Genomic DNA, 27,368 nt, shown 5'->3' on the forward strand with positions numbered 1-27,368 from the left:
AAAACATACCATTATACATGTTTTACAAACACATCGTCTATTCATATTTTACATAACAAACATTCTGTTCACTGCAAATCTTCTTGCACAAATCACAGCTAGAATAAAACCAGAGTTTGCATACAACGCCTGTCAAACTGGTACAGTCAAGATTTCAAAGTGGAAACTGTTATTTTATCAACTGATCCATATTTTACTGCATTATCTCCACGTAAAACATACATTAAGTTAATACAGAAGTCATTAGAGAAAATAAGCCACTAATCAGTGCAGTCACCTCGAAGTAGGTCTTGCTCCACTTTCTCCACGGGGTAGAATTACAGTTTTTTCAGATATCTGTCATAACTGTTTTTCTTACCACATGTTTCTGATTGTGGGCTTAATGATATCAGTTGATGCTGACGATACTGGGATGCTGCTGCTCTCTGTAAACGGACCAGTCAGTACACACAGCTAGGGTGCGTTGCAAGCCAAGAATTGCTTAGAGTAAGCATATTAATCGCTCATCCAGGGGTCTGCAAGGGCTTGAAGCGCTTGCTCACTTTTCCAAAATGGTTGCGCAACTACCGCTTGGTTGCCTTGCCCTAATGAAGAACGTAATAGAAGAGGCTCGATGACGAACTGATGAATTTATGACTTTGAAGATGTGGAGGATGATGGGATGTTAGCTGCCTTTGCTCATTTCCCAGTTGATCCAGTCAATTTCTCAAACTCAGACGCCATTTTGGTTTGAGAACAAAGCGACCTCAGTCAGCGATTGGTATGATTGCAAGCGGCTGAAAGTTAGCGTCCCATTGTTAGGCGAATCACTGAACATCGCTTGCAAGTGATTGGCACTTTGCAATGCACCCCTGACGTCCTTCATCATGTTCATGGGATGGGAGGATTATTTATAGCACTGTAGGCTGGCAGTATTGATCTACTAAATCAGGTCTAATCATTGTTCCACCAGTTCCATATGGTTTACATCTGTGGTAATTGCATATCAGATACAACATGTATAATCAACTTATCCTGTTTTGGGTTTCACAAATTTAATGTGGAATATTTTCAGCTCTCAAAAGAACTTCAAACAGAACTGATAAGCATATGTGCTTTTGTAGAAACTGTAGCTCACATGGAAGGTTAGTTCAAAGTTAAAAATGTCAACAATGATAGCCACAAAAGTTGCAGACAGCATTGATATTTTCTGTATATCATGGTATATATACTGAGGAAATACAAGCACTTAAATCCAATGCTCTGAATACAATATGTCACCATCATGATCATAAGGAGAAACATACATATCACAGTTGAGCTGTTGGTTCAGGCATTTTCAGAAGAGAAAAGGATTACAGAGTTCATATTCATTTTGAGAGAAACAAGGACAAAATTATAATTTAAAAAAACCCAACCCAAAACAGAACAAATGTGTTGAATCCCACAACAAAGTAAACCAATACCAATTTCACTACTTTTTGTACAAAAATGGTTGAACAGTGGCCATAAATAGCTTCATCAACATGGCTGCCATAAGGAAATCGGGATTTGAACCTCTTGAATAAATTCGGGTGTTATCATTGGTGGGGATAAGCATGAAGTTTCAGTTTCATTGGTGAAGTGGTTTCTGAGAAGATGTGCGAAGGTCAAATCAACGGCAAAAAAATAAATTAACGAAAAAATGGAAATCATATGTTGGGCCTTAGTACAAACTACACACAAAATTTCAAAAATGACCAAATAACAGCTCTAGCATGCCACGACAAAGCTCACTTCAGTCAGGTGAGCCACTAAAAGAATGATTCCCTGATTCTTACACATTTGCAAGTTGTAATTTAATTTCAGGGAGCTCATCACTCTTGTGGGTCTGCAGAAACTTGTTCACTAGCCAAAGGACGAATACATGCAAATTGCCAAACGCAGTAGAGTTTAGTGACTAGTCTATCTTAATTTGTGGAAGCTCTGATCCTGGTTACAACAGCTTCCTGTACACATTGTGTGTGAATGTGGGTAAAAATTCTCGACAGCGTGCTGTTCTGCAAAACATTCTAAAATTAACACGATGCACTGCTCTACTTGTATGACTTTATGTGTTTGGCAAGATTCATTGCCTTTCAGAACAGTTTTTGACATAACATCATTACAGTGGCAATGACTTTCCTTGACATTTAAGTGCTGATATATTTGGGCCAAATTAAAGGACCGGCTACAGCGTTCAGATGTACGCACTGCGGTACTTAGGTACTGTATGAAACTTGTGTGTCCCACTGTAGCATGGGATAGTGAGCTGTTGGTTCCATTCAGAGTGGGTGAGTGAGTGAGTGAGTGAGTGAGTGAGTGAGTGAGTGAGTGTTGGTGAGTGAGTGAGTGAGTGAGTGTGTGTGTGAGTGAGTGGAGACAAGCGCTGCTTTGAACAATATTTTAGTTCAACTCAAGTCAGCTTAAGAAGAAGAAGAAGAATGAGTGAGTGAGTGAGTGAGTGAGTGAGTGAGTGAGTGAGTGAGTGAGTGAGTGAGTGAGTGAGTATGGTTTTACGCCGCTTTAAGCAATATTCCAGCAATATCCTGGCGGGGGGGGGGGTCACCAGAAATGGGCTTCACACATTGTACCCATGTCGGGAATCGAACCCGGGTCTTCGGCGTGATGGAAGAAGAGGAAGAAGAAGAAGAATGTGTGCATTTATAAGCACCAAATTACATTCACCAAGTGGATTCTCATGGCGCTACACTATTATTACCCCGGTCATAGGTCCAGTGTGGGAGGAAGGCCGATGCAGGTAGTTACCACTTTGGTGAAACTAAGGGCGAATCTGGCATTCTAAACCATGATAATATGTTTCTTAGGGATACCATGCACAGTGAATGACAGCAACCTAAGATGACTGGTCACCCTTTCCCAGGCTCTGTATAAAAATATTAGCACTAACAGTGTTTTATTCCTTATCCATTGATTGGAAACATCTACAAGATCTGAGAACATCAAATGTGAAGTAACACCTTTGTTAATTATGTATTGTTTGAAAGAAGGGAAACAGATTGTAATGATTGGTATCATGTGATACTTAATTTCTGGAAGCTTTTCAATGTTGCTTCATAACAACCTTTGGTTCCATATGGGTTGGAAATTGAGTCATTAGTTTACTTGACCATCCAAGAAACAGTTTCACACTTTCAAAATATCTCTGTGTGTACCAGTATACCACAATTTCAAATACTAATAAATATTTATCAAAATATCTGTATACTGTGTTTCCAAATCATGCATATTTCAAAGTTTACATAAGTTTTGTTTGTTTGTTGTTTAAGGGCGCACTCAGCAATATTCCAGCTACATGACGGCGGTTTGTAAAAAATCGAGTCTGGACCAGACAATCCAGTGATTGACATCATGATCATCGATCCACACACTTGGGATCAATGACATGCATCAATCAAGTCAGCGAGAGTGACCACCCAATCCTATTTGTCGCCTCTTATGACAAGCAAAGTTGCCTTTTACGGCAAGCATGGGTCGCTTTACATAAGTGACAAGTCAAAGAGAAATTATGAAATTATGAAATTAGCAACTGAATCCTGTGATCAGAAAAAGTGAAACTACTGCGACCAGCTTCCTGAATATAATGTGTCTGTTACGCATGTTTTGCGACTATATCAACACCCAACAAAATGACGGACGACTACAAAGTCGTCAAAAATGTGAGGTGAAAGTCTGATGTATGGGACTGTTTCAAGTCATCGAGGTTCTTGTTAATAGGTTCATAACAAAACAGAGATGACAGAACGCATGCAGTATATTGTGGTAGGTATGGCAATATATGAATGATTATGACAATAAATTGCAATAATGAAATAAAGGCCAATACCCGTCACTACCTACCAACAGTACTTTTCACACATAATTAATATGTGTTGACATATTGATTACACTGTGGTTTTGAAAGAAACTGAAAACCATAATAATCTACATATTAGGGCTGGGATCAGTCCAAATTTACTACCCGGGTATCAACCCTCCTATTACCCGACCCTACACGGGTACCCGCTGTAGGTCTCAATAGATAGGTACAAAATTGGGAATAGTTTGACCGTAGCCCTGGACAAAATGAATTCAGATACACGTATAAAACGATCTGGTCCTGCATCGACTGAAGTTGACTGAAGTTTTATCTTTATTCAAACCTATAAAGGTCAGAAGGAATGGGTGCATAGTCAGAAAGAAATGTCAACATTAGTGACTTGTAGTGTAACCACATATGTTTTTATCATTTTTGTCATCAAACAATATAGCACATGTCTAACCAAGGGTCCGGGTACTCCTGTGGGTACCCGGGTCCTTCTCAGTACCCATCCGATCCGAGTACCCGAATTACCCGTCCCAATCCTACTACATATACAACACATGAGCCACTTGGGTATTACAATGCTTCATAAAATCTTACAGCCATGTTACCTTGCAGCACACAGAAAATAAGCTTCATGTTTTAGGAAATTATACTGAATGGTTCGCAAATATATAAGTAAGGCCAATGTTCATCCCCGAGGTTTGAGTAAATGTGCCAGTTTATGCTCTCCATATCTTGCTTGCTAACTGTTGATGTGTGCTAGATGAGGGCACATAGATAAACGTGTGTAATGTTAAAACAATTTGGGGATCACAGCTAGCAGCGATGTCCCGGATCTGTGTCATAGCTCTCATTTCCCAAAGGTTCACAATCAAACTGAATTTTGCTTACTGGCACTGCGGTTTAAATGGAAAGGGAACGTTTCCTTATCAATTTATGAGTGAAGCACCTGTTCACATATTCGCTGATAGATCCATTCCCATTGCAAGGGCATCAACACATCTGTTGCATCAGTTTCAATCACGTCCCATCTCTTTTTTGCACTGTTTGGCATTACCCATAGACACTGATAGAGACATCCCAAGGAAACTCAAACCTGTTGGTGATTAAGCAACACTATTTCACAATTTTAATACATATCACATGAGCCTCATCATAAACTCTTGGCATTCATTAAAGATTTTTAAACCCATAAATATCTGGTAATCCAGATGGAATCCAATGAACATGAGGAATAAGATCGAAAATAATCCTACTGTTTCAGTTGAGCATATGCAAGTGATTATCTGCTACCAGCTATGTGAGGGCATTGGTGTCAAATAACAGGCAATGAACAAACAGTCTGAAAATATAATCCCAGTGTTCAAAATCAAGGGGAGCCCTGTTATCCTTGAGATTGCTACTATCGTATTTAAGTCTTAGGACCCCTAATATTTTTAACTCTTAACATTTGTATAGGGTAATGCCAAGGACTTTCATGCTTTATGTTGAACATTTCCTACAGTGCATTTTGCCTACCTTTTCTTATTTGTCGAGTGCCTACTTTATCTTCTGTGCGTACAATACCTTCATTAACTACAGTGCACTTTACCTACTTGCTGACAGTGCACTTTGCCTCCATTGGACTTTGTCTAATGCCTACCTTGCCTGCTTTGCCTACAGTGCACTTGCTGACTTCGCCAACAGCACCTACTTTGCCTTCTGTCTGGAGTGCATACTTTGCCTTCTCTGTCTACTCTCCCTACTTAGCCTTCTGTCTACAATGCCTACTTTGCCTTATCTGTCTACAGTACCTACTTTGCCTTCTCCGTCTACAGTACCTACTTTGCCTTATCTGTCTACAGTGCCTACTTAGCCTTCTGTCTACAGTTCCTACTTTGCCATCTCTGTCTACAGTGCCTACTTAGCCTTCTGTCTACAGTGCATACTTTGCCTTCTCTGTCTACTATGCCTACTTTATCTTCTGTCTACAGTACCTACTTTGCCTTTTCTGTCTACAGTGCCTACTCTGCCTTCTCTGTCTACAATGCCTACAGTATCCTATCTGTCTACAGAGCACTTTGCCATCTCTGTCTACAGTACCTACTTTGCCATCTCTGTCTACAGTCCCTACTTTGCCATCTCTGTCTACAGTGCCTACTTTGCCTTCTCTTACTACAGTGCCCACTTTGCCTTATCTGTCTACAAAGCACTTTGTCATCTCTGTCTACAGTGCCTACTTTGCCATCTCTGTCTACAGTGCCTACAGTACATTATCTGTCTACAGTCCCTACTTTGCCATCTCTGTCTACAGTGCCTACTTTGTCATCTCTGTCTACAGTGCCTACTTTGCCTTCTCTTACTACAGTGCCCACTTTGCCTTATCTGTCTACAAAGCACTTTGCCATCTCTATCTACAGTACCTACTCTGCCTTCTCTGTCTACAGTGCCTACTTTGCCATCTCTGTCTACAGTGCCTACAGTACCTTATCTGTCTACAGTGCCTACTTTGCCTTCTCTTACTACAGTGCCCACTTTGCCTTTTCTGTCTACAAAGCACTTTGCCATCTCTATCTAAAGTACCTACTCTGCCTTCTCTATCTACAGTACCTACTTTGCCATCTCTGTCTAGCGCCTTCTTTGCCTTCTCTGCCTACAGAGCACTTTGCCTTTTCTGTCTACAGTACCTTCTCTGCCTACAGAGCACTTTGCCTTCTCTGCCTACAGTACCTTCTCTGCCTACAGAGCACTTTGCCTTCTCTGCCTACAGTACCTTATCTGTCTACAGTCCCTACTTTGCCATCTGTCTACAGTGCCTACTTTGCCATCTCTGTCTATGGCACCTACTTTGTCTTCTATGTCTACAGTGCCTACTTTGCCTATGGTGCACTTTGCATAGTCCCTAGGTTACCTTCCTTGCCTACTGTGCTAACAATGCCTACTTTTCCTACAGTGCACTTTGCTAACAATGCCTACTTTTACTACAGTGTACTTTGCTAACAATGCCTTCTTTTCCTACAGTGCACTTTGCTAACAATGCCTACTTTTCCTACAGTGCACTTTGCTAACAATGCCTACTTTTCCTACAGTGCACTTTGCTAACAATGCCTACTTTTCCTACAGTGTACTTTGCTAACAATGCCTACTTTTCCTACAGTGTACTTTGCTAACAATACCTACTTTTCCTAATGTGAACTTTGCTAGCAATGCCTACTTTTACTACAGTGTACCTTGCTAACAATGCCTACCTTTCCTACAGTGTACTTTGCTAACAATGCCTACTTTTACTACAGTGTACTTTGCTAACAATGCCTACATTTCCTACAGTGTACTTTGCTAACAATGCCTACTTTTCCTACAATGTACTTTGCTAACAATGCCTACTTTTACTACAGTGTACTTTGCTAACAATGCCTACTTTTACTACAGTGTACTTTGCTAACAATGCCTACTTTTCCTACAGGGCACTTTGAATACATTGCCTTCTTTGTCTACAGTGCACTTTGCCAACTACATCGTCTATGTCTACAGTGCCTATGTTACTGTAATTGCCTACTGTGCCTTCAGTGCATACTTTGCCTACAGACTATTTTAACGTAATGTGTAATGTAAATTATGATCGTAAATATAAAACATATACATTTTCCAAAATGTTTTTTGAAACAGACATAAAATATTTAGTTAGCCCCCAACAATCATGGATTCCTGCGACTATGGATGTCATATCAAACAGTCAGTGGCAAATACTCTTGAGTCTACAAGACTGAACGTGGATCTCAGCATCATGTTAGCTTATAGTCAGCTGTGCAGCTACACCCAGGCTATGGCAAGGTAGTTGCTCATGTTTTGGACTGAACAAGGTTTGTTTGTTTGTTGTTTAATTGTTTCAGCAATATTCCAGCTATATGACGACGGTCTGTAAATAATCGAGTCTGGACCAGATAATTCAGTGACTGACATGAGAATTGATCTGGGCAATTGGGATACGATGACATGCATCAACCAAGTCAGTGAGCATGACCACCCGATCCCGTTAGTCGCCTCCTGTGATAAGCATAGTCGCCTTTTATGGCATGCATGGGTTGCTGAAGACCTATTCTACCCCGGATCTTCACGGGCTGACTCATCAAGGAGGGGGAACTACTCTAGCGACAGAGGCTGCCAGGTAAGGGAGCATTATGAATGCAGGCTGGTAGTTTTAGATTTCTTGATGTATTTTCATAGTGCATTTGTAAATGATATTGCAGGATGAATAAATACTACTCAACACTTGTCAAAGGTGAGTTCCTTTGCAAATATTGAGCAGTATATAACAACCATGTGTCCAGCACAAGTTATTTCATTTCTAGGGCACTCTGAATGATTCCAATAAGTCAGCATGTACAGTTTCGGCCTTATTCTCATTAAATTGGTATCTTTGGGTACCATACATTCTAGAAAGTCTGTAATCAGTGTCCTTGCTGAAATGTCACACCTATCAGATGTAGACCCACTCTCAGCTTCCTGTGTACAAAGTGGTCTAAGTAAGTCTTACACTAGAAGTAAAAATACTGAGCATTCTTAATTTCAACTGATTTGGTTGAAAAGATGATATGCATACTCAACCAACAGCACCCCTCCCCAACTTTTCAGAGCATGCTAAACATTTATACATATGGAAGTTCCAAAGGTGAATGGGTATACAATAGAACACGGATATAACAAACTACAAGGGACCAGAGAAATCAGTTTGTTATATCTGTTGTTCGTTATACACGTTTTCGCTCGGAAACGTCCCCCCATCTTGGATAAGACAAAACACAGTACACGTAATTGCAGTGTTACACATGAAATCTTCATGGCCTTATTTCACTGCAAGTTCGTCAGCTTTGGTCTGCAGTAACGGACCACTAAACAGAATTCGCCGCTGATTGCGTACAGCCAATTGTCAGTGACACTTGACACAGAGTGAGATTTCTCAGTTCGCTATACACGTCACTAATAAGTGATAGATAGGCTTTTCGGTGATCAGATATCAGTTCGCTGTATCCGTTAGTTTGCTGTAGAGAGTTCGTTATATACGTACATTTTATATGATGTTATATAGGAGATAAATCGGGGACAGTTCGTCGGATCCGTTTGTTCGCTATATCCATGTTTGTTATATCCGTGTTCTACTGTATTTAGGTTAAATGACAATAAATGTACAACATCACAACTAAGTCATTTGGTAAAATGAATTCAACAAAAATGACTCAACTACAAAACACCAAAATATCCACATATCGTGCATATTATCTGGATTAATTCAGGACTTGTTAACTCGTGATAACGAAGCAAACCCTCCTTTTCAAAAACAAGTTGTATCTGTGCTTGCTTTAAGACTTAAAGGACTAGTAAACTCAACAAATAAACTTTGCAGATCTTAAAACTTTAGGGGATACTTAATCTCAAATACTTGACCAAAATTAAGTCTGTAAAAATGGCAATAGGGTAAATCATACGATAAAAAATGATTGGTGAACTCATACCCCAAATGAAAATATCATTCAATTAGGAATTCCCCTCCCAGGGCTAAACGGGTTACAGGTGTTTGACACACTTCACAATTTCAACAATCATGCCAGGGTCCTGCTTCCGCCTTGGATATTTTAATCGCATTACAGGGATTTTTCGTTCAATGTGTGGAATAGGATCAAGGGAAGCAGTTGTTTTATTTTACCCAATCAAAAAAAGCTACTTTGTTAATTATTATTTTAATTATTCATAATTTCAAGATCAAAGGGGACGTTTCACTAATCAACAATGAATGCAACGTTGTTACTTTTGTAGGATTAACAGAAATAGCAGAAACAGTATAGGTCTAGCTAAGAATCACAAGACATATAGTGAGTAAGTGAGTATGGTTTTATGCCGCTTTTAGCAATATTCAAGCAATATCACGACTGGGGACACCAGAAATGGGCTTCACACATTGTACCCATGTCGGGAATCGAACCTGGGTCTTTGACGTGACTAGCGAACGCTTTAACCACAAAGCTACCTGACTGCCCCCACAAGACAGATAAGCATGGTTTACATGTCTGCATATTAGCCATTAAAGACATCTGTTGCACTGCTGCGCCGGTACCTTTAGATCACACCCCAAATAGGTTTCTTTTGGAAGATGATTACTGAGGGTGCAACTTCAGCACATTCACTTGGACATTTAAATACTTTCTGCAAATATTATGAATTTTTCTCTCTCAGACATTGACAAAATGTATCGGAGCTCCATAGGACAGTGTAACCATAGAGTCAGACGGTCCACACACAGGCCTTATCAGAGCTCCATAGGACAGTGTAACCATAGAGTCAGCGACCACATACAGGCCTTATCAGAGCTCCATAGGACAGTGCAAACCATAGAGTCAGACGGTCCACACACAGGCTTTATCAGAGCTCCATTGGACAGTGAAACCATAGAGTCAGATGGTCCACACACAGGCTTTATCAGAGCTCCATTGGACAGTGAAACCATAGAGTCAGATGGTCCACACACAGGCCTTATCAGAGCTCCATAGGACAGTGCAAACCATAGAGTCAGACGGTCCACACACAGGCCTTATCAGAGCTCCATAGGACAGTGCAAACCATAGAGTCAGACGGTCCACACACAGGCTTTATCAGAGCTCCATTGGACAGTGAAACCATAGAGTCAGATGGTCCACACACAGGCTTTATCAGAGCTCCATTGGACAGTGAAACCATAGAGTCAGATGGTCCACACACAGGCCTTATCAGAGCTCCATGGGACAGTGAAACCATAGAGTCACACGGTCCACACACAGGCCTTATCAGAGCTCCATAGGACAGTGAAACCATAGAGTCAGACGGTCCACACACAGGCCTTATCAGAGCTCCATAGGACAGTGAAACCATAGAGTCAGACGGTCCACACACAGGCTTTATCAGAGCTCCATTGGACAGTGAAACCATAGAGTCAGATGGTCCACACACAGGCTTTATCAGAGCTCCATTGGACAGTGAAACCATAGAGTCAGATGGTCCACACACAGGCCTTATCAGAGCTCCATAGGACAGTGAAACCATAGTCTGATGGTCCATACACAGACCTTATCGGAGCTCCATAGGACAGTGAAACCATAGAGTCAGACGGTCCACACACAGGCCTTATCAGAGCTCCATAGGACAGTGAAACCATAGAGTCAGATGGTCCACACACAGGCCTTATCAGAGCTCCATAGGACAGTGAAATCATAGAGTCAGACGAACCACACACAGGCCTTATCAGAGCTCCATAGGATAGTGAAACCATAGTCTGATGGTCCATTCACAGGCCTTATCAGAGCTCCATAGGACAGTGAAACCACAGACTCAGATGGTCCAGACACAGGCCTTATCGGAGATCCATAGGATAGTGAAACCATAGTCTGATGGTCCATTCACAGGCCTTATCAGAGCTCCATAGGACAGTGAAACCACAGACTCAGATGGTCCAGACACAGGCCTTATCGGAGATCCATAGGATAGTGAAACCATAGTCTGATGGTCCATTCACAGGCCTTATCAGAGCTCCATAGGACAGTGAAACCACAGACTCAGATGGTCCAGACACAGGCCTTATCGGAGTTCCATAGGACAGTGAAACCATAGTCTGATGGTCCATTCACAGGCCTTATCAGAGCTCCATAGGACAGTGAAACCACAGACTCAGATGGTCAACACACAGGCCTTATCAGAGCTCCATAGGACAGTGAAACCACAGACTCAGATGGTCAACACACAGGCCTTATCAGAGCTCCATAGGACAGTGAAACCATAGTCTGATGGTCCATACACAGACCTTATCGGAGCTCCAAAGGGCAGTGAAACCATAGAGTCAGATGATGCACACACAGGCCTTATCGGAGCTCCATAGGACAGGGGAGCCATAGTCTGATGGTCCACCTATAGGCCTGACAGTGGAATGATAGTGTCTAGGTGATTGATAATGGTGGGAGGATAAGTATTATCAAGAGTTATAGAGGTGGGAGCGTACCTTTTTCTCTTCACTGCTCCCAGCAGTAAGGACTGTTGTGACTTCCTGCTGGAGGCGGTCGGTGCACTCTTCCCTGCTGCTGCTGCTGTTGACTTCTCTCCATCTTTTGTTGAAGCCTTCTCGGGGAGTATTGCCACATTTGCATCTTACAGTTGGTCAAGAAATCACAACAATTCTGAGGTTAACAATAACAGTGTGTGTGAATGTTGTTTTATACTGCAGTCAGCAATATCCCAGCAAACCAGTGATGGAAGGCGTGAGTAACAACCAATGCAACAAGGGCAAGATGACACACCCGCAGGTCACACATTACTGGGCTCTAACAAGAAACATGGTGTACTGGGGACCTTTCTCCCAGCCAATACAAAAAGTACTCTTCGATAACAAAAGGACACATACATAAACTGTTTTTTGAACATATGTCATCACCAGGGGTCCGGAAAATTTAAAATCCCAATCGGACATTTGCATTTAGGCCACGCCCCCTTCAAATAGCGTATTTTAGTACGACTTTCCACACACATTACAAGTTGTTACGTATTCATAATATGATGAATTATGAATTGTTTCAATTTAAATTGTTTAATTCACCGGACAATTAATAAAAAATAATATCATTTTAGATATACATGGAAAACATATATTGTTTCTGTCATAATAACGATCTGTTAACGTAGTGAACGGTCTAATTAATATTCATGAGTTATATTCATGAGTCTGCTCAAGTGTACGCGTTGTAACATTTGGATCGAGACTCACGGGAAAAGATTTTTTTAAACTAAAGATTATTTAAAAACAAGACAGATAATATAATCACCAATACTAAAATATCGTTGACAGCAATAGTTATTTGAATACTTTTTTGATGACTCATCACTGATTTAAAACATCTATATATATGTGAAACTGATTGTATTTAAACTGAACAAAATTTAAAGAAGAACAACTGAAGTAATTATAGATCATTAGACAAAATTACAGATAAATTATATCAACCATAACAAGGTTGAAGTCAGACTCAGGGCTCGTTGATTCTACTCCAGGAATCAAGAGATTCTCATGATATTTCCATCCCGTATTATACACTCGGTGAACATTGCAAGTCAGTAGGTTTCCTCTCCAAAACGTTTTGCCACACATGCTTATATAACTTCGGAACCAAAATTTGGCTTTTCTCAAACTACTGTCAGTGATCGAATATGAAACTGCCTCCATCTGTATTCTCAAGTCATGGTACAAATCAGAGTGACAGTTATTTGAGAACACATTTTTATCTTCACCATGCTAATGATTCATTGATTATTGAGATATACAAATTGTTGTGTAACATTTTTGGTATTAGTCGAATAGTTGTGGTGTGACATTTTCAGCACATCAATGGATTTGCCATGAACATAACTGGTTATCAGGACATATACAGTGTGAAGGCACAGGAGTTTAGTCAAAGGGAAACAACTCTGCATGCACATTGTCTGTGACACAAAGCTGCTCTGGCAAGAAAAGAAATTCTATACATATGAACAGTGAGGTGAGGTGAAATGGGGTTTAATGTTGCGTCCAAGATTATTGCACTCATGTAGTGATGTGCATGCACGTGTGTGGCTGCTTGTACTAGTCCAGACTGATGCCGATTGCATAGTGCTATCCCACTGAGATGCCATGCTTCAGTTTAACATGAATACCCCACTCAGACACAGTATACTGACTTGAGCCGACCAGTCCTTGTTTTAGGCCCTTAACATGCTTAATGCTGAACGCCAGGCAGGGTAACAACAAGTAGCATCGTTTAACGTCTTTTGCTATGACGCGGCCAGGGATCGATCCCCAGACTTTCCACTCTCTGGGTGTACGTTCTACCACTTGTCCACAATAGCAATACAAGATATACTACTAAGAAAAGGTTAAGGATCACCTAACTCTTTCATATTACTATCGTTAATCTACCATGACAGATTAACTATAGTAATATGAAAGAATCGGGTGGCCCTTAACTGTTTTTGAGTAGAATATCTTGTATTGCTACTTTGTTATATTTGTGATTCCATTTTGTTATTGTTTGTATTCTACATTCTACACATTAAAACATTGTAAATCCTGTGTGAGCTGCTCAGTTTGATCAAGGATATTCTCATCTCCCTGATTATCGAGGTCTCTTCAGTCAGTCTGTCTTTCTCTATCTGCATCTGGCGCCGAGACACTTCGTCCAGGTACTCCGCTTCATCGTCCTCCAATCCCTTGACAGCATTACCTATGAAGACATAGAACTCGTTGGTGTTTGAAATTAACCAGGAATGTCTAAGGGTTAAGGATGTAGGGGTCCCTAGATTCAATTACCATAGAATCAATTCTAAACATGCTAAAGGACCCCTATATTTTGAACACTTCTCATATATATATTCTATCAGTTTGGATAAGATCAGCAAATTTATACACTGGTATCTGGTATTCGAGTGACTTAGGTTTAACACCACTTGAACAGTATTTCAGTTATATCAGGGTATGTCAGCAAATCTGGGAGGAAAGCCAAACTTGATGCAGGTGGTACACCTTAACCACCCTGGTGAAACCCACAAGTACAAACATTGATCATGGTATATCTGAGATTGGAACCAACAATCACAGGTATCCAGCAGGCTTAAGGGATGAAACTTTATTGTGGCGGCAAAGACAACTGGGCCTATACAGCCTGTATCACTTTGGGATACCCATATACATATCTGAGATAGCTACGCCATAAATCGCAGAGAACAATAAAGAAGTATTTCACGATAAAACATTGTTCTATCATGACAACATTTCTGGAGATTCGAGCATGTGCTCGAAACTTGATGACATCATAAATTGTAGGATGTTATTTTTTAAGAGGGAAGCCCCAAGTGAGTTGTTTCCCATAGATGTAGCTGGACAATGTAGATAAATGAAATGGCCGAATGATCGCATCCAAAAGTGGGAGAAATAAGGCAATTGGTATTGGGTGAAAAGGTACAGATAATTAATCGACATGAAAATTTTGAGAATATGCAGGAAAGACCAAATTCAACCCCCTGTTCATAAAATGGACTTTTCCTACATTGCCAAGATCAGATTCTACTCAGGGAGTCATCATTATTTAAATACGGGTAAATATTTTTAAAGCTTGTACATTTTGTTAACATTCTTAAAGAGGCTGTACATAATCATGATAATATTGATATCTCATATAAGAAACAAATGACATGGTCGTTGTTTACCGTACAATAAAACACTGCAGGGAGAAAAAAACCACAAGGGGCGCATTTCTTACATATGATTTGACGCCAAGCCCCAATAATTGCCTCTACAATACTCTGTAAATTCACTGTACAAGGAGTACAAAGGTATTGTGTTGGCCAAGGATCATAATCAGAATGGACCTGGCAGTAGCACCTATGATCAGCAGATCCAGGCATGCCTAAGGGAACCCAACGCTGCAGAGTGAAGTGTGTTCTCAAGTGCCACTTGGCCACTGGTGACCACTGGTATTCAAGTGATTTTATCTTGGAAAACTACCACATTATTAGCCCTTGAGGTGTCTTAATCCACAGGATCTAAATCATGATCCAGCTTTAGAAATTGGTACTAGTCCTGTAGTCCTTACCAAACTGCCCAATAGTAAAGGTATCCTAAGGACTAGTAGAAATTGACCCATTTTAAGGGTTTTGCTATATGTTATCATTATAAGGACTAGTGGACAAAAACTGCTAGTTTCTAACCCTGTGATCGAGTCTAATTATAGACTGGAACTTGTTAATGTTAAAAAATGATCTAGAAATCACATATACTACTCAAAAGAAGTTAAGGAACACCCGATTCTTTTATATTACTATAAAGTTAATCTGTCATGCTATGAGTAATATGAAAGAATAGGGCGTTCTTCAACTTCTTTTGAGCAGTATATTTTAACCTTATCCCTGGCATGCTTGGTGTGTGCACAATACATAAAAACTTCTGGAATAGGAACAATGTTTCACATCAATATTTTGTTGTTGCCTTTTGTTTGGTTGCTTCTTTTAACAAATATTTAAGGTTATAAAGACATTGTTCCCACTCATTGTAATCGAATGCTGCTGTCTAGTCAAATCCTTGAAGACTAAATTCATCATATTTATTAGGGGCCATATTTGATAAACAAAAGATATTTTACTGCTAACCACCAACATAACAAACAATATTCCAGCATATTCAGTTAATATTACAAATACTATTTACAACATGTACAAATACCAACTTACTGTTAGTAATAGTCTGATTAATGGGACATACTGAATTTAAACTGTTCTTCATAGTCTTGCTGTTTCTTGTCTTTTTGTTCCTGGAGCTTCTCGAACAGTGACCGTGTGTCTTCCTCTGGGCATTCTGGAAACATAAGACACAGTCCTGCACATTTCTTTCTGTACCATGTATGGTAGGTATACACTGCAGCATAGATAATCAGGTAACCATGGTAATACCATGTTATTCCTCGTTGCAGTAGATACAGTTAATACTATGGTTACTTTTGCCATATTTGACAGGAAGGCTGAGATAAGAATGAACAATAATATAATCACAGTATTTTCAAACATAACGATGTTTGTTTGTTGTTTAATGCCGCAATATTACAGGTATATGCAGCGGTCTGTAAATAATCGAGTCTGGACCTGACAATACAGTGATTGACATCGTGAGCATCGATCAACGCAATTGGGTTACGATGGCATGCATCAACCAAGTCAGCAAGCGACCACCCAATCATGTTAGTTGCCTCTTACGACAAGCATAGTCACTTTTTACGGCAAGCATGGGTTGCTGAAGACCTATCATTCCGCGGATCTTCACAGTCTCAAATATAACAACTTGAGTTAACATTCTCTGCAACACGTGTGCTGCACCATCAGGGGTAGACACAGCCGCTAGTCTCTTAGTCCAGCAATCGCATTAAAATCAGACCTCAGTTCTCGCTACCGCTAAACAAAGATCTGAGGACATCCCATTTGGGGTCACGTCAGAACGACCTTTCATCTGATCAATCAGAGCGTCGCTTACCAGATTATGAAAGTGACAGTCGGAATGTGATTTCTAATCATGCAGCCTCGAAAACTTTAACTCCGAACGATAGTTATGGGTTTACTGACTGAATCCATACAATCTGGACCATCTCTTAGCCATTTCAGAATGTTCTTTTGTTCAGGTTTCAAATTTGTAATCGAGAATTTGTCAAAATATGTTTCGAAGAGTAGTCGCCAATTTGAAATTAGTGCTGTAAAGCACAAGAAAGCTGCCTTCTGATTGGTCATTCCATTGGTCGGTCAAAGTTTGCGCAAGGTCGGTCTGACGTGACCCGTAATGGGATGTCCTCAGATCTTTGTTTAGCGGTAGCGAGAACTAAGATCTGATTTTAATGAGATTGCTTAGTCCAGGGGTAGATTTGTATGTAGCCAGCAGGGCTTGCTCCTCTTAAAAGTTACTGGCCCTTCTCTAAACTAAATGGCCTATAACTAAATGGTGGAGCACTCTGAGACTAAATCTTGGCTTCAGTTTACCTCACTTCAAGGCAATTTATGAGTAAATAAAGAAGTTAGGTCTTTGAAAGGCATTTAGAAGTGATACACGTAAGGAAGAGAATTTATGGATGTCAACTTCTTTATTATGAGGAAAACCAGGTGGTTGTTGGACTTAACACTTTTGCTGATGGTCTTGTTGCACTTGTTGATGGATGTGTTCCTCATAATAAAGAAGTTGACATCCATAAATTCTCTTCTTTCAATAAAGAGTGAGTGAGTGAGTGAGTGAGTTTGGTTTAACGCCGCTTTTAACAGTATTCCAGTTATAGCGCGGCGTGTCAGCTTAATGTGGGAGGAAAGCCTGAAGTGATGCAGGTCTCAGACGTTTACCACTTCAGTGAAACCTATGAGCACGGGTATGGTGCTGACAAACCTAGAAACATAATCGGGGTTTCTGGCGTGCCCACGGGACACAACTCTGCACAGCCAATCGCGGCGCCTTAGATGACTGGACTACCCGTGCCCCCTTCAATAAAGAAGTTGTTGTACACAACATTACAAAATGGCGGCCTGATGTCATTCTACCCAGATGATCCAATTTAAAAACATTAAACATACAAGGAGAAGGGGGGAAACTCTGACTAGCCAGATGGCTATGTATCAGCAAGCCCTTTGTAAATTTAACTGGCCATGGGCCAGCAGTTAACAGAACCCCTGTAGTCCAAGAGTAGTGAAACTATAGAGGGACAAGTTGTCTCATCCCAAAATCTAGTTATTTTACACAACAACTCATCTGAAACCAGCTGCGGACTACTTTGGTTCGACCATAGGGTACTGGGGACATTTTCTGCCCCAAAGTCGTAAGGCTAACATCATGATCATTGCTTGAGTGAGAACATTAATGAGTACCATTTGAGCAATATTAGGGCAGGGGACACCAAGAATGGGCTTCATACAGTGCAACCACATTGGGAATAGAGAATTAGTTTTCAAGGTGGTGAGAGAAAGTTCCGCCAAGCTATCTCATGGTTGAGAACCTATCATTTCGACTTTTCAGTTCATGTACATTATGTTTACCTAATGGATCATCAGCTTTGCGAACTTTGTCCCAGTGCTCTTGCCGAATACGCTTTTTCTCCTCCACTTCATCCTCTGTGAGAAACTTCTTCAGCGCAAATCCAGACGATGTACTCTGTCCGCCAAAGCTCATTGTGGAGGTCTTTCCTAAAATGATACAAGAACTTCATCATAACAGTAAAACAAGTCACTCTCATAATATTATTAACATGATTAATAAACTGTTCATCAACTCTCACAAACTTTTCAACAAGGAAAAGTTCCTTTTTTTAAACAATGGAACTTTATCATGTTTATGTGACATCAATTTATACTTTAGTGTTGGAATCACCTGTAAACTGCCTGGAGTTCTTGTACTATGTACCGGTACTACAAGTATCCATGGTAATTGTGTAAACAATGGAACTTTATCATGTTTATGTGACATCAATTTACACTTTAGTGTTGGAATCACCTGTAAACTGCCTGGAGTTCTTGTACTATGTCACGATGTACTACAAGTAACCATGGTAATTGTTGACAAAATGAAAATACAGAGCTGTATTAGCATAAGGGATATGTACATTATTTAGTACATCAATGTACCATGTTTCCCATGTTTACTGAAGTCAGTTTCAGTGTTTGTCTTATACCCCGTTCACATGCACAACATTTACTAACGTAAGTAATTTTGTGTAACTATACATATGTGTGTATATGTAAATTTACTATGTGTTCACATAAAAATCAACTTAGGTGTGTAAATAAAGTATGTAAATTGTGTAAGGCACACATATTCGTCAGTCTGTTCACGACTTTCAACACAAAACAGGTTGTTTTCCAATCAAAGTTGAATGAGAAGAGAGTAACTTCACGGAAAATTTTCATGTTTGAAAACGTGTGTGAATTAATTTGTTCACAAAGTTTCGACTCCTTGAAACCAAAAGAAAACACTGTCCATATGTCATGATATATACTCATAAAAGTTGGCAACTGTTGACAATTTGTTTGGTGTTGGCAAAAGAACAGATATTAATTAGGTCATCCAACATTCACATTGCAACATATGCACACAGCACAAATTTACATTTACACCTGCTCCAGACATGATGCAAATTTGCTCCTGGTGTAAATATACATACATGAGTAAATGCGTTCAAATGACAAGTATACTCACGTATGTATTTCTGTACACGTATGCACATATACATACATATGTATAGAAGCGCATGTGAAGGGGGTATTATACTTCTGTTATTGTAATAATTAAACAGATGGTTATTGCATGTTGACAACACAAATGAATACCAGCTAGCAGAAGAATGATAATGAACATACTGACAAGTATCATTTGCTGAGCTAGAAGAATAAATAATTCATTTATGAATTTTGCATAATTTCCACCAAACAAACAAAATAATGTTACAGTACATTGTGCATGTGACAATTTAGTTCTACCCGACATACAAGAGGATGGAGAAGTGCGCATACAGTGATGACATAATTGGCAAGCCACCACTCATCATGGATAGTAGTCTGCAACTTCAGCCACTAGTCCGAAGCCCGAGTCTAGTAAAATTCTGTTCAGTCTAGTAACATCAGCTAACATTAGTCCATATGATAACACTAAAATTTACCATAAAATAATGCAAAGAGACAGGTTTTGGCTTGTGGACTCAAAAGCTTTTGGCACAGACTGGTAGTATCTATCAGTTAATATATTTATGTAGTAGCAACTGTGGTAAAAACTAACAATTTTAGTCCACTAGTCCTTATAATGATAACATAGCAAAACCCTTAAAAATGGCAAATTTCTATTAGTCCTTATGATACCTCAACTATTGGGCAGTTTGGCAAGGACTACAGGACTAGTGCCAATTTATAACGCTAAACAAGTGATGATTTTTTAGACTTCCTATGTTGTAATGGAGCATGTTCAGGGTAAAATGAAATATCCATAACAAATTGTCATGCGAGTGGTCTGTCCTACTTGCGAAAAAATAATATAATAATCTAGTGTGTAGGCCCATGTGTGACATAAATACAATCAATCCCATTAAAATAAGACACTATTATCCTAGTGTGATATCTCTGTGAATTTGAGCACCATGACATCCAAAAGGAAGAACTATTGAAGACAGATTTGTGTTCTTTCTGAATCAACATGATCAAGTAGGTAAAGAATTGCTGAAGAATTGGCTCAAGAATTCATGTATCCTTCGTTTAGATTTGGCGGTCAAGTTTGCCTGACGCTACCTATGGTGATCTGTGTGGGCGTTCTCTCTGAATCAATCTGAATCATGATCAAGGTGGTAAACAAGTAAAACCAAACAGGGGTTAGAAACTAATAGATTTTTTTCCATTAGGATACCTTTACTATTGGGCAGTTTGGTAAGGACTATAGGACTAGTGCCAATTTCTAACGCTGCCAAATTGTGTCAGAACATGTAGAAAGCTGACATCTGATTGGCTCAAAAATTCATGTATCGTTCATTTAGATTAGGTGGTCAAGTTTGCCTGACTCTACCCTCTGTGGTGGCGACGTCAGTTTTAAGGCAGAGTGGGATCATGTCATAAAAAGTAAAAGATCTGATTGACTCATGATAATGAGCAAATTATTGTTATCAAATATCTTTTGTCGTTTTCGTGAATTTGGTGCCGACTTGTCCGGGCAATTTGATACCGCTGTGATGCATGTTTGCCAGATCCAGGTCGAAATGGCAAACCAACGTGATCATCTGACAGGAACACAGTGCTGGTCAGACCGTAGCAACCTAGTTAGTAAACATGGTAATGAAGGAGCATTTCAGACGTACGGTATGCTATCCACAGCTAATACCCGCCTTCCTTAACGGGCAGACAGGCAGGCAGTGATTCACAATCACAGACACCATCAGACGATAGGCCCTATAGGCTAATCCTTATCATTCTTATTGCTACCCGTCATCGAAATAGATAATGAGTGAAAGTTTTAAAGATTTCGCGGACCATCACATATGATTCTCTTCGTTTTTTCTAGGTCATTGGCTAAAGTAGAAAAGTAATACCGGTGAATAGCCCTTCCAAACGATCTGCAAAACGCTGTCGTGTTTACAACAGGAAGTACATTTCGCGCTGTTCCAGTTTCAAAAATTGAAACATGCATCGGACAACGCCGATAATTAAAGAACGTACCTTTTCGGGAAGGAATAACGAATGCAAATATAGCCTGTATCCCTCTGACAGACATATACAGTATGCGTTGATCACACACAGAACATATTCACACAAATTCATTAAACATGTCGATTTTATTACTGAATTCGTTTTAATATTTTGCTCAACTTTTGCGATACCCGAACACTAAGATCGCGTGTAATACTACAAAGTGAATTTCACTTCCGACTTCCGTTTGCGTCAATGAAAAGAAGCGGAATGCATTTGCGATAATAAATTCATACTTTAGTCGTGATCAGAGGATTCATAATGGCAGAAGGGTCTTCCTCTGTCCCTAGCAACAAGGGTGATTTGATTGAAAATGGGAAGAACAAGACAAAGATTTGCTGTAAAAGGTGTCCAAGCTTAGTTCTCTCACCTAATCAAGCAACATTGACTGAAAAAGAGGTATGCAGTTTTCTCATCTTTAATATGTTCTTGTATGCCACTTTCAAAACATGTGATGACTCTTGTCACTAAAGTCACTATGGGAGGACTTACGCAAGCATTCTTCTTCAGAATCTGAAATCCACATGAGTTTGTTATCATTTTTCAGCTCAGAACAACCACTGAATGAATTTTTAGGTCAAATATTGTAATGACAAAACTATATCCACATACTTACAATTACATCAAATTTGACTGAATGTCGTGGAAATTGTTGGTAAAAATGCAGTTTACCAGGTGCAGCTTACTATAGCATTAACTGGCTCAGACTTGCTTAACAGATCTTGCATGCCTCTTCGATCCATAGGGTTAGTTGTGTTAATATTAGCGTAGATCATCCCCAACTCTATCCTCAGCCCTTGGTTCCCTTTTCTGAGCAAGCACCCCTTTACGATCATTAGGGTTGGGCACCACTTGCCAAACAAACACCTCTTTATGATCCTTAGGGTTAGGCACCACTCAAGGGTTACTTGTGATGTAGGGTATGAGATAGCTGGAGCACCTTTAGAAAACAGCACCACAACTTCTTGTGAGGACGATCTCTGCCGTAGGTCACATGTCACTCAGACAAGCAACCACTTTTTGTGAGAATCTGTTGGACGTGAACTTGCTTCAGATTGTTGGTCCGACAGGTTACGAACTGAGCTACGTCCACACTGTTAAACATGTTAAAGTTAGTGCAAGTTTACCAAGGCATGCCCAAGATTTTATGAAACAGAAAGGGTCAGATAGGTGATGGAAGCTTACGAAGGTTATGGGGAGGCATGGTGTCTCATGACTTTAGTCTACAGACACTTAAGAGTGATCTCAATGCCATTTTGCACACTCGTCCCATTCCTTAATCTGCAAGATACCAAATGGTGAGGAATGAGCCGAAACACACGAACTGAAAACGGTGTTAGGCGTCGAGAGGTCAAATTCACAGGTATGCATGAATGACATGGTATTCGTAAACCTAATTGATTGTTTGCAAAAGATGTCAAACAGTAGATCCGCAGCATTTAGATGTGTGCAGCGTCAATATAATATTATTTGATACAGTGATAGAAACTAACATATTTTGTCCCCTAGTCCTTATGATAGCATAAAGCAAAACCTTTAAAAATGGCAAATTTGTACTAGCCCTTATGATACCTAACTGTTGGGTTGTTTTTCAAAGACAAAAGGACTAGTGCCAAATTCGATCACTGATTTACCTGATAAACTGCATTTTCGTGCATAATAATGACAATGAATTCCCTGCTGCGTCATACCAAAAGACGTTAAAAGATGGTACTTGTTGTTACCCTGTCTGGCGCTTGGCATTAAGGGGCTAAAACAAGGACTGGTCGGCTTGGAGTCAGTATACCGTGTCTGTGTGGGGTATTCATGTTAAACTGCGGCATGGTACCTCAGTGGGCTAGCACTATAAAAACAGCAGGAGTCCGCACTAGTACAAGCAGCCACACACACACACACACACACACACGTACACGTGCATGCACGTGGCTCTATAACTTAAGTGCAATAATGTTGGATGCGACAGTAAACCCCATTTAACCTCACCTCACCATGAATTGAAGGAGATTGCTGACTTTGTGTGCTGGCAATTTAGTGCCTCACTCTCAGAATATGGGTTCATATTTGTTATATTGTTATATTTGACGACTTTCTAAATGGCATTGTGTATTCATAGCTTTTGGACCCGTGAAGATCCGGGGTAGAAAAGATCTTCAGCAACCCATGCTTGCCATAAAAGGCAGCCATACTTGTCGTAAGAGGCGACTAACAGGATTGGGTGGTCAGGCTCGCTGACTTGGTTGATGCTTGTCATCGATCCCAATTGCGTGGCTGTGATTAACCTGCTGGTGTCTTGTTTAATTTTCAGTTTTTCCTGCCATACATGTATAAAAAGAACAAGGAAAGCCAGCCTCATGATGGAGAAACCTTGACAGATTACTGGTTGGTAGAGGACATGTTTACGTTCGACAATGTTGGTTTCTCGAACACTGTGGGCTCCATGAAGTATCTTATATGTGCGGACTGTGAGATTGGACCGATAGGCTGGCATGACTTGACCAACAAGAAGGCGTTCTACATCGCAGTGGACCGAGTACAGCATGTTTAACAACAGCTGGGAACTAGGAATATGTATCATAGACTGTTGTTAAATGAGTCCGAATTAACAAGAATGACAACCAGACCATGAAGTCAACTTTTGTTAAACATGTTGAAGATAAAAATGAAATACATTCCCTAATTTTCAGTCATCATCTTATGCAAAATCTGTTGTTATTCATTATAAGGTGTTCACCATATAATGTGGTTTTAGTTCACTGGGCATGTTTATGACCTTTTTTAGATGAAAAGTTTGAAATCTAGCACTTTCTATCCATATTTAACAACTTACTTGAAAGTCATAATAATGTTAAACCTGCTTTTCTTTTCGGAAGTAAAAGCTATAAAAGGATTTAGCAAACACTTATATCTCAGAATGACTTTAACTTGTATCCTTTGGCATGGAGAGGAATGTAATGTATAGGCATGTCTACTATCATCTTCCCGAGGCAAGGGAGTTAACTGACTATAAAAATCCAGTTTCCACCCTTGCCGAACTAGGCTAGAATTTCTGGGCTCTATCGTAGTGCCACCAGTGGCTATTACGAGTTACGTCCCTTCTAAGCCTCTCCTATGGACCAATCACATTCCACCTCTCGCATCACTTGCATTTGCTTCAAACAAAATGGCGACGCCCAGTCAAGACGATCTGATCAATAATCTAAGATCTATTTTGTAATGTAACAGGTCTTAAATCGTGCAGTGCATCAAATCATGTGAGCACACCGATTAAAAACATGAAAAGATTTGGAAAATAGCTGTTGACAACCAGTTGGCGGTGCAATGCTTTGCAAGTCCTGCAATCGACCAAAATCTGCATGAAAGTTTATGATCCGGATTTCGATTTTATTGTGCGATTTTGATTGGACTATGCATAGACTCGTTAGTCCAGCAAAAATGTAACTCCATAATACCAGCCTAGTTCGGCAAGGGTGGAAACTGGACTTTTAAAGTCAGTTAACTCTTTTGTCTCCGGAAGATGGTTTACTATCCACCAGTATATTTTTACCAAAGTTATTCCAATATGTATGTTGGAATTCTGGTGTATAGCCGTTGCTATTCAGTATCTATTTTCCCCTGGAAGACAGATACAAGGTTTTCTTTTCTAGGACGTTAACTGATTGTCATCAAAAATGTCTTCAAGATATTTTTTAAATTTGGAAATGGTATATAAAAAAATGATGCCATTCATCTTGGGCAAAAAAACTGCAGATTTGGTTTACCCTGTGGGATTCTGGGTTTGAATAGGTTCCAAGCAACCTGTGCTGGTTGTAAATGGAATGGATTGGGTGATTAGACACAGTGACTTGGTTGATAGGGTGTCTTCGTACCTCGACTGCATGGATCATAGCTCTCAACATTGAGGGACGGTCGGATAGCCTAGTGGTTTAAGCATTGGCTCGTGACGCTGAAGACCCGGGTTCGATTCCTGACATGGGTACAATGTGTGAAGCCCTTTTCTGGTGTCCCCCGCTGTGATATTGCTGTAATATTGCTAAAAGCGGCGTAAAACCATACTCACTCACTCACTCACTCTCAACATCGATCACTGAATTGTCTGGTTCACATTCGATTGTTTACAGGTCGTTGTCACTTAGTTGTAATATTGCTGAGTACAGTGTTAAAAACACAAAGCTAACATGACCTTGAACAAAGCCTCTTCCAACTGAGATTTCCTTGCGAGTCATGGCATTGAAACCACATTATTATATGGACCTACCATTTTGTTGTTGTTGCATTTATTTTATTGTTCAAGCTCAATGTACAATACTTAGATTGTCCATTCTTGATAGCAATGTGATTAAGTAACTCTTACATTGGGTTTCTACCAACCAAATAGATTTCATTGTCAACCAAGTTGCTATTGACCAATGAGACATGCTTTTGAGTTCAGCGGGTAGTTAATGTGTAGTTTCACACAGCCCAAACCAAAGTAGACAACAGACGTAGGGAATATACAAATTGAACTGTCATGTCAAAACTTACAGTGAAATCCTAAGATCACGTTTGAAATAGCATGTCAATATGTACCATGTTTCTACATTATCAAGCTGTTAAATCTTTATTTCTAGTCCACTGTGTTACCCTGATGATGTCATTCAAATATTACTCTTCTAAACGCCATGACAATGTGTTCTTGTTTATATATATACATGTAACTTCATTCCAACGGAGCCTGTTATGTTTCTGTGTTCCACCCTTGTGTGCTGTATTCAGTACAGAGTTGTGTCCCTTGGATTATCTCTCCCCAAGCTCCTCACAGTGCTATCCTGTTAGGGGAGCTCTACCACCAGTCAAAACTCCCTGCTGTGATAGGTGACCACAACCATGCTTAGAGTTGAACTCTCAGGCCATCGGCCGTTATGTTTACAAACAATGATGACTGCCGTGGTGCTGAAGACCCTTACTCCTGCTAAATTAGTTTCTTTGTTGGTCAATTTGAATTTTGGTTTCATTACAACTCCCATTATGTATCATGTAATTGGCATAGTAAGAATGTAAGGGGGAAGTTGGTTGATTTTCCGTTCGTCTGCAATCTTAACCAACCTGATCAAAAACAAAAGGCTAAATTCATCTGGGAAATATGGTCAGTCTTAAACATTTTCAAAATTCACTACGATTGCATTCCCAAAGACATAAACAAAAGTATAAACGTTACTACATTTGGGGTTAGAGGGCAATTTTCAAGATTCTTGTAATGGCTGAGCCCACACTGGTGGCGAATGATGAGCTTGATCCCTCTCAGCACAGTTCATGATCCCGGGTTGGTCAGCACTTGGGTTGTCATTGATTGGAAAGTTTAGTGTTGATAAAACGAACCCAAAGTATCACAATACGTTGCTATATCAATTAATAACAAAATTAGTTATTCTGTAAGTATATAGATAAAATGATTCCTACCTAGACCTGCAATTGGACAGTTACACGCTAAATAGGAACTGGGTTGTTTCATAAATTGTTTAAAATAGAATTTTCTGCCTTCTCATTGTCCATCGTAACCATGGTAATCTTAACAAATGTAAACCCTTGGTGATGAATTATTAAGTTAGTATCGATGTTCAAGAAGTTTTACAGATAATTTATTGATGTTTATAAATTAATCAATATCACTATATACGATGACATTCCAAGTCAGCACCATACTCATGCTCACTGGTTTCAAGAAGATTATAAATCTCTGGAATATAAAAAAAATAATGTAATCATCCTGGCTTTCCTCCCACATAAGCTAACCATGATATACAGTGAA

The 27,368-nt window shown here is 39.8% G+C and overlaps 2 protein-coding genes across 2 annotated transcripts in view; one reads left to right on the forward strand and one right to left on the reverse strand.

Annotated features, from left to right (window-relative positions):
- Positions 1-21,495, reverse strand: part of LOC124136016 (PSME3-interacting protein-like) — a 32,954-nt gene extending 11,459 nt beyond the window's left edge. The window contains exons 1-5 of the mRNA XM_046501795.2: positions 21,427-21,495; positions 18,401-18,547; positions 16,104-16,196; positions 13,949-14,070; positions 11,823-11,968 (exon numbers count right to left, since the gene is read on the reverse strand). Of these exons, the coding sequence (XP_046357751.2) occupies positions 11,823-11,968; positions 13,949-14,070; positions 16,104-16,196; positions 18,401-18,533 (494 nt within the window). The 5' untranslated portion in view covers positions 18,534-18,547; positions 21,427-21,495. The remainder of the gene's footprint in view (positions 1-11,822; positions 11,969-13,948; positions 14,071-16,103; positions 16,197-18,400; positions 18,548-21,426) is intronic.
- A 267-nt stretch (positions 21,496-21,762) lies between these two features.
- Positions 21,763-25,605, forward strand: LOC124135937 (guanine nucleotide exchange factor MSS4-like). Its single transcript, XM_046501676.2, has 2 exons — positions 21,763-21,982; positions 23,889-25,605. Exons 1-2 carry the CDS (start codon positions 21,845-21,847, stop codon positions 24,126-24,128), a joined length of 378 nt encoding a protein of 125 aa, XP_046357632.1. The 5' UTR covers positions 21,763-21,844; the 3' UTR covers positions 24,129-25,605.
- The last annotated feature ends 1,763 nt before the right edge of the window (positions 25,606-27,368 follow it).

Source organism: Haliotis rufescens, unplaced genomic scaffold (genome assembly GCF_023055435.1).
Source record: "Haliotis rufescens isolate VD_foot unplaced genomic scaffold, xgHalRufe1.0.p SCAF_17, whole genome shotgun sequence".
NCBI lineage: Eukaryota > Metazoa > Mollusca > Gastropoda > Lepetellida > Haliotidae > Haliotis > Haliotis rufescens.